This window comes from Melanotaenia boesemani, chromosome 19, assembly GCF_017639745.1.
Source record: "Melanotaenia boesemani isolate fMelBoe1 chromosome 19, fMelBoe1.pri, whole genome shotgun sequence".
Taxonomy (NCBI): domain Eukaryota; kingdom Metazoa; phylum Chordata; class Actinopteri; order Atheriniformes; family Melanotaeniidae; genus Melanotaenia; species Melanotaenia boesemani.
In genome coordinates, this window is record NC_055700.1 from 26,031,016 (window position 1) to 26,039,407 (window position 8,392).

The 8,392-nt window shown below is 37.0% G+C and overlaps 1 protein-coding gene across 4 annotated transcripts in view; it reads left to right on the forward strand.

Moving 5' to 3' along the window:
• The window catches only part of sh3bp2 (SH3-domain binding protein 2), a 42,070-nt gene extending 33,678 nt beyond the window's left edge, over positions 1-8,392 (forward strand). For 3 of the 4 annotated variants that reach the window (XM_041970330.1, XM_041970329.1, XM_041970327.1), the window contains exons 2-13: positions 363-502; positions 635-737; positions 2,015-2,132; positions 2,699-2,766; positions 3,930-4,015; positions 4,718-4,789; positions 4,888-5,584; positions 5,729-5,852; positions 6,089-6,144; positions 6,448-6,523; positions 7,711-7,770; positions 7,879-8,392. In XM_041970330.1, the coding sequence (XP_041826264.1) occupies positions 367-502; positions 635-737; positions 2,015-2,132; positions 2,699-2,766; positions 3,930-4,015; positions 4,718-4,789; positions 4,888-5,584; positions 5,729-5,852; positions 6,089-6,144; positions 6,448-6,523; positions 7,711-7,770; positions 7,879-8,007 (1,725 nt within the window). In that variant the 5' untranslated portion in view covers positions 363-366 and the 3' untranslated portion in view covers positions 8,008-8,392. The remainder of the gene's footprint in view (positions 1-362; positions 503-634; positions 738-2,014; positions 2,133-2,698; positions 2,767-3,929; positions 4,016-4,717; positions 4,790-4,887; positions 5,585-5,728; positions 5,853-6,088; positions 6,145-6,447; positions 6,524-7,710; positions 7,771-7,878) is intronic. The other variant, XM_041970328.1, reaches the window with a different exon arrangement.

Below are 8,392 nucleotides of genomic sequence, written 5' to 3' on the forward strand. Positions count from 1 at the left end.
TAGGCAAAACCTGAGTGAGTCCCATCTGAGTCATTTACAGGCTGGTTAAGGAAAGAAAAGACAACTAAAATGAAGGAAATGGAGACCAACCAAATCAAAAGGGATTTGTAGAGAAGCACAACGGGCAAAGAATGACTCCACCGAATCATCCTCGTCATCCAGGATCAGAAAAATCCTCACCGAGCTGCATATTGAATCCTTTATCTTGGACATATAATGTCACCAACTTCATTTAATATCAGGGTTTACTGGATTGTCTGAAACTGTCAGCATGTGTTTGGTCTTAATTTCTTCATTCCCATCATCTTCTGTGACTATTTTCACAGTTTCACTCTTCTTTCTGTTATCCCCTCCTCTTATAGAACCATGACGTCTGCAGAGATGTGCTGGCCGGTGCCAATGAGGGCCATCGGGGCTCAGAACCTCCTCACCATGCCAGGAGGTGTAACCAATGCAGGATATCTCCACAAAAAGGGAGGAAGCCAGTTCAGTCTCATGAAATGTGAGTACATTTTAGAAAGAGTGGGTAGGAACAGGCACAAAAAAGATCTGGTTGTTTTATCTTTATTTATACTATATATGAAGCATAATAAAAAACTTTTAATCTTTTATATAAATGTTGTATGTCTTACAGGGCCACTGAGGTACATCATCATCCACAAGGGGTGTTTGTACTACTTTAAGAGCAGTACCTCTCCTGCACCACAGGGGGCGTTTTCTCTCAATGGTTACAACAGGTTAGCATAACTCATCATAACAAGAATTCTTGATTGGTCATTTTTTAACTTGCTTCTCACTGAAAGTAAGAAATTTAGACCATTGTTTCTCCTTCTTGGTCTTTAGGACCCACCGTCGACACACCCGATTCAGATTAAGTGGACTGCTCATCATGTTCTTTGCAAGCCTGTTAATGAGCCATTTTTTTCAGCCATGTGTGTTAAAATACAGAAAGAATTATTCAGACACGTCTCACAAAGCCAAATTTTGTGAATTTACTTGCATTTAAGTGGACAACGGGAGTGTTACTCACTGCAGGGCAGCTAATCATTTCAACTAAATGCAGAAGGAATAGGTTAAAAAAAACTGTTATGACCAGCTCAGAGTTGCTAGATTTCAGGGGCACCTGCTTTTTGACAGGTGAATAGATAATAATAATAATAGACTGTGTGATTATATGAAGGCTATCATCGATAGGATAGATAAATATTATAGGGATATATAGATATTTAATTCAGCATACTGCATTTGAGGCAGACAACGTTTTTCTCTTAGATCTGGGTTTCTAATTATTGCTAAAGAAAGGTAACTATTTCCAACTTGGCAATATTGAATATGCAACAACAGCATCCAAAGTTTTAGAACCGACATGAGTGCCAGTGTTCTCGTTGATCCTAAAGGGTTAAACAAAGGGGAAAAAATCATGTGGAGAGACGTAAAGTGCTCCTACGTCTGAGAGAAATGATTGCTGATTCTGCTAAGCTGACTAAATATGTGAAATAACACATTGCCGTGGCCCTGAGGCACGTCTGTTTGGCATGTGTGAAATACTGAGGAAGAAGAGCAAGGATTTTTAAAGATTCTGATAGGGCATTACTGATACTTGAACGGGTCTAAAGGTTTGAGCTATACAAGATCAACACAGGAAATTAAAACAAAACTGACCCCAGCCATGTTTAGTTTGCAAGCAAATGTACATCATTTATATAGGTTATACAATATATATTGTGGTTCCCTTTTTGTGTTTTGTGGTAAAAGTAGTTCCTGTTGTCATTGTTTTACCAATTTGGCTCACTTAGAAAAATATTAAACATCACTCTCCTGGATTACTAGTTAACATTTCCCATCACTGGTCAAAATAAAATATTTAAACTCTTTTCTTCTGTGTACATTTATATTTTAGCTGGTATTGGGCTGTTTATTGTACAGTAGTTCATTATTAGTCTAAATTTCCATATTTTCCAAGGAATAGAAACATTTCTGAGCGTAACTCCTTATTTCTTTTTTATTTCCACAGGGTGATGAGAGCAGCAGAGGAGACAACGTCCAGTAATGTTTTTCCTTTTAAGATTGTCCACTTCAGTAAGAAACACCGGACATGGTTCTTTTCTGCAGCCAGTGAGGACGAGAGGAGGGTGAGGACAGCACACACGGTGCTCAGGCTTCATATTCACAGAGATAGGAGGTGGAATTAACTGTAATCCCTCTTAAAGGAGGACTTTATAAGTAACTCACCACAATTTAACCCATAAGAACCCGACGTGACGTATTTGTCACATACAGTTTCTGAGACATTTTGCTTCAATTTATGATATAAACTCAAAATCCTGTTGAACACAATCTGATACTTGTCTTCTGTCCCCTAATAGATACCTAGAAGCAGAAAACCATATAATATTTTTAATATATCACATGCTAATGAATGGTAGATACCCCTCCCAAAAATGTTTTTATTTCTTTTGTTACATTTTGTTTAAGGGACAAATAAAGACCTCATATTTAAAAACTTGGACGTTTCTTACCATTACTTCATGGGTTGGGCCTTAATTGGTTAAAATTCAAATACATATATATTTTTTACTTTTAAACGACATTTTCATGAAGTGCATTTATATAATTTAAAGGCTTTTTCATACAGTTTTAATCCTCACAGGGATATCAGAAGACATTTGTAAAAGGGTTATATTTTGTTTTTTTACAGAAATGGATGCGATACCTACGAAGGGAAATAGATCACTATAATGACAGAAAGGAGCCTCACCTTCCAAGGTAAGCTCAGTAAAAATTACACAGGATCCCTATTCTTTGTGTCGTTAAAATTAATGACACTTATCATAACTAAATAAATCATAGAACTGCACAAGCTGTGTAGGGTGTCAGGAGGTTCAGCAGGATCAGTTTCTTTGTCATCTTGCAGCAGCCAGATACTGATGAGAAATCCATCGGAGCAGGGGTGCACAGATCTGGTCCTCCAGAGTTACTGTCAGGTGTGTTGGAGAAGCGCTGCATCTAAAAGCAGAAGGATGGTAGCTCTCGTGGACTGGAGTAATTTATTTTTCCTTAGACGACATGGCAGGGGACTAAGCAGAATCTTTTGTGTTATTTATTATTTGTGCATATTGGGAAGCTCTGGAAGAAGAGCCACCTAGTGGCTTTAACACTGGGGAGGACCATGAACAGTATATCAGGAACACAGTGAAGACATTTATGTTGCTTTATAAAGGGACAAAGACTAAACAAAAAGACACTTGGTCAAAATTTATCTTCTCTACCAGACTGGAAGTGGACTGAATGTCAGAATGTTTTTTTAGCATCTTTGCCCTAAAAAGGAAAAGTTGTGTTATTTAGATTATATAAATTGAATAAAATGTTTTAAGATCAGTGGGAAGTAGGCCTCTTCTTCATACTGCAGTAGGATTGAATGTGGACACATTTGCATCTGTCCACACGGTCAAATGCCACATATCATGCTTGAGGTTTGGGTCTTGGCCTTAAAAGGGCTTTGACTCCCTTATAGATGCTGCTCGTTCAGTTTGTCTTACCTATCACCCACATTTTTACACTTTATTCGTCACCTATCACACCAGCTGTTTTAAGTATTTCATGACATAACAACAACAGCAGGAAGAGATTGTGTCATTATCATGATTATCTTTAAGATCACCCGATTCTAGCAGTGAGATGGGATTCCTCTCACATGTTTAGGCCTATGAGATGTGTTAAGTTTTTTTTTAAAAATAACCATTGAAAAAGAGCATTTGTCTATTTTTCTATTAGTGTTGTGAGCATTAGTCTGCACACCAATCAAGCTATCTCTTTAGTGGAGGCTAATGTTGCTGCCATGTGGAAGTTTCATGAAATTACAGCAGAAAAAAGATGCTCTTAAAGTATACCATATTGATTTTTTTTTTTTTTTTTCTTTATCGCTTCAGTGACTCAGATTCAGATACAGAAAGCTTTTATGGCACGATTGAGAGGCCCATGGATATTAAACATCCTGTTGACACCACAGAAGACGGTAAGAGCAGAATTTAAACAAGCTTATTAAGAGACCCATTAAATCCAGTTACAATAATTATTTCATTGTAATCAAGCTGCAGTTGTTTGGAGAAGAAAAGTTCAGTTCTATTTTTGTTCTTAACAGACTCAGTTTTATGATTCGGGCCATTACAGAAATTGGGAAGATCAGATGGACATATTATATATTGCTCTGTCGTTATTTATTGAAAATAAAGTAGTGTAAGAAATGCTTGATTTTTAACGGCAGTTATCTTGAAGTAATCATTTTCTACACATTCTGGTCTTTTCTTCTTTACAATATGCTTCAGTTTATTTAGGCTTGCAGGATTAATAACAAGCCATACATGTTCGTACTTTTTCGAATTTCGCTGTCTTTAATTTTTACATTTAACATGCTAACTAAGGTCTGGAGAGTCTGAGATGTAGCTCTTGGGGTTTCTGTGAGATCATTGCTGATGTCTTTCCTCCTTGGCATCATGTTAACACACACCTGAATCCTCCAAATCAGCAAACTGCCCAAACTTCTGCATTTATAGAGGTCATACCCTTGTTTTACATATAATAACCAGGTCCATTCATTTCAATACCTGTTTAAGAACCAGGTGATATTTCAAGCAGCCCTGATATGTAAAATAGAATTTAAAGAAAGTTTGCATTGTTTTTCTATATGTGGATTATCTTTTCCTCTTTCTGTGTGAAGATTATGTTGATGATGATGACGATGAGGAAGACTATCTGAAGCCAGACAGCGAAAGTTCACCAGCATCTGCAGGTGAAGATATAAGCATGTTGCTCACAATCTGAGAAAGTGGAAAGATGTAAGAAGAAAAAGTCTCACTTTGTCATTTTTTTTTTTAAAAACCTCTGCAGGTCGACCCACGGGGCCACCCCCTTCCTACCCTCCCCCGCCGGTGCCAGCGACATCCCCACTCCGTCGAGACTCCAGTCCAAGTTTCCAAAAGGGCGTGCCTCCACCCATCCCGCCACAGCACCAAAACCCAACTAGCCCGCTCCCCAAAAAGCCTCCACCTTCTGTTCCCCCTTCTTCACTTCATAAGGAAATAAGTAAAAGTCTGCTCTCTCCACCACCTTTTACCCCCCCTCTGCAGAAGACCTCACATACCACGCCTCCTGTACCTCCTCCTCCTAATTCAAAGAAAACACTTCAAAGTAGGACAACATTTGTTGGGGGTTTCGGGAATGACAGAAGAGACTGGGGGTCTCATTCAACAGTGACTATCCATACGCCTGCCACTCTGCCCATCTGCGACCAGTTAGAGACCAGGTTGGCTCTGAATGGTCCGGCCCACGGCTCCCTTACTACTGGGGGGACCCTGTCATTGGGAAACAACTGTGTTCGCAGCAAGCCAAGTGTCCCACTTCCACAATCTGGAAGCTCTGGAGGGTCCTGTCTAGCACCCAACCATACACCCTTACCAGACCAGCCTCCACTGTCTCCGCTACTGAAAGCTGAACTACACGGTAGACCAGGGATGCCTAGACCACCTCCACCAACAGGCAAACCAACACCACCTTCAACTAAACCCAAGCCAGGAGCACCTTTTCAGTAAGCTCAAATATTTCTAAAATTCTTCAGATATGAGCAAAATTTTGATTGTTGTTAATTGATTAATCAAACTGATGTAGAAATGTTGAAGTAGTGAGAATCATTTTTAAAAAACTGCCCCAGTAAAACATGCTTTCTCGTCAGAAGAGCATCTCCAGAAGGCCAGAGCTTCCGCTCACTGGGGGACGACACGGTCACCGAGTTCAGGAAGAAACGAAACTCAGCCATACTCAGCGGACATGATGATTCTGATGACGATTATGAGAACGTAAGAGAGACCAGAATGATGTGTCACCTGATGTTAACTTTCACTGCAGGCTGTTGGATTAGCATCTGAACACATGTTGCTAACGATAAATAAAAACCAGTTTTTCTCTTTCATCTATTTAGATGTTTTTTATTTGATATTTAGATATTATTTTAGAGCTTTTTGTAATGAATTACCACTAGAAAACGTAAATATAAAGTCAAAATCTACATTTTCATTTGGTTGTTTCTTTTCAGGTGTCATTGCCGGACTCAGTCTTCATTGATTCAACCGAAACCAGCTTTGTAGAAAAGTATGACATCCACCTGTTTTTCTTAAAAAATATTTTTATAGTTCATTTTTGTAAGAATGACTAACTTACTGTGTGAATTGACCTGAGAGTTGAAATAGTTCTTCAGTAGAGCCAGCAGACATGGTTTGTGGAGTGTTTCTGCCACCTAGTGGCTAAAAATAGCAATTACACCCTGTTAAATTAAATTCTTTCGTTAGCATCAGTTTAAATTATTTCTTCCTTTTTGTAACAGATGCATCATTACAGTCATCTTTGACAGTTTTTTTTCTCATGACCTGTAACCTGTGATGTTCATACTTACAGGTTATTCAGAGAGAGCTCCATTCATCCACAGGATGGATTGTATGGCATCAGAAACTCTGGAACCAAAACAGCAAAGGTAAGAAATAAAAAGCTGCTTTGTCTTTAATCTAAAGAGGAAAAAAACTTTTAAAAACTGCAGATCACCTTAACAGTGCTGGACAGAAATGACTGCAGTAGAAGTCTTTTTTCTACACTCTAATACTTTACCAAACACTTATGTGAATATTAGATTTAAAATGTTTTTAAATACAAATTTTGTTAGTCGAGCCACTTCAAACTAAATGAATAGTTCGAACATAACAAATTACATAAATCAAGTCACCAAACTAATTTGAACTTGTATTATTACTAGCAGCCTCTCACAAAAACATGTAACTTATTTCCACTTCTTTAGTTAAATGTATAAAAATACCAAAGAAAACAGTTTGACAGATATTAGCTAAAAAATTGGAATAGTACAGCATGATGTAGGAAATCTGATCAAGCAGGACATTGTTATATAAAAAAAAAGTACAAAAAAGGGAAAATGTCAAATTAATTTGTAAAATCAGACATTTACATTATTTTTAAACCAGTTAAACAAAATTAATTTTTAATTTTTAAAGAAATTTAAAATAAAACGACAAAGTGAAAATACATATATAGCCATGACAATATGAAAAAATACATTTTTAGAAATGAAAATGAGAACATGACAAAATAAGTTTAAAAAAGGCAGATGTATGCATGATTTTAAAAACAAATGAAAAAATGTTAAAAAGAAGATGACAAATTAGGTTTTAAAAAGCATGTAAATACAATATTTTAAAACAAAAATAAAAAGTTAAAAAAAATTTAAATGGTATCTAACAAACTAATTTTAAAAAGCAGGTATATAAAACAAAGAAATGACAAAAAGAAGTAACACACATAGTGTTTAAGCAGAAGGAAAAGGGGGTCTAATAATCCAATAAAGTTCATTGTATCTCATTTATTATTGCTGATTTAGTTCTTATGTTATCAGATTAAACTAAATGTCTGATAACATAAGAATTAAATCAGCTAAAGGGGTTTAATGTTAAGTCGGTGCAGTTGAAACTACTACTACTACTACTAATAATAATAATAATAATAATAATAATAATAAAAGACAGTAAGTTGTGTTTGATTCAGGTTTCCATTTTTTTCCCATGCTTTCTGCTTCTCTCCACTCTTAAATATCCTAAACAAACCTGAACTCAACAACAAAAAGTCTGAATGAAATAATTGTTCTGTATCATGCAGGTGCTGGTGGTTTGGGATGTCAGTATAAACAAAGCCAGAAACTACAGACTCTTCGAAGAGGTAAGAAACCTGCTTCTCTCTCCACCTGCTAACTGACTTTTCAGTCATTTTTTGCAGAAACAAACCTTTTACACCACCGTAATAAAGTCTCTTGTTCACTGTCAACAGAGCGACTGCATATTTCTGGAAAGTGATATGACCTTCTCCAACCTGTCTCATCTGATTGAACACTACTACAGCCATCCTCTTCCTCACCATAGCTCACTCTGCCTGCAGAAGCCTTACATGAAGACATAGAGCCCCTAAAAACATATACAAGAAGCGAACTAAAACACAACTGAACACCAAAAAAATAAATCATTGACTTTCACAAAAATATATCCTGGAGAGGGGCATTGACAAACTGGACTCTTAATAGTTACTAATTACATATATAAATAATCAGACATCTGCTCTGGTTTGGAGACATTCCTTCTGCTGTGTGCAAACTGTGCAGAATTAGCATGAAATTATGAACATTATAAAGCAGAATCTGACTGGAAGTTGAATGGCTGTAATGCATTTTGTCCGCTGGGGAGCAGCTTCAGGCCGATAGGTTGAAAACTCTTTGGTCTGGTCAGCCTCATGGATGTGCACATGTGTATTTGTGTTTTAATCAGATGCAGATTTTTTTAATGTGTAC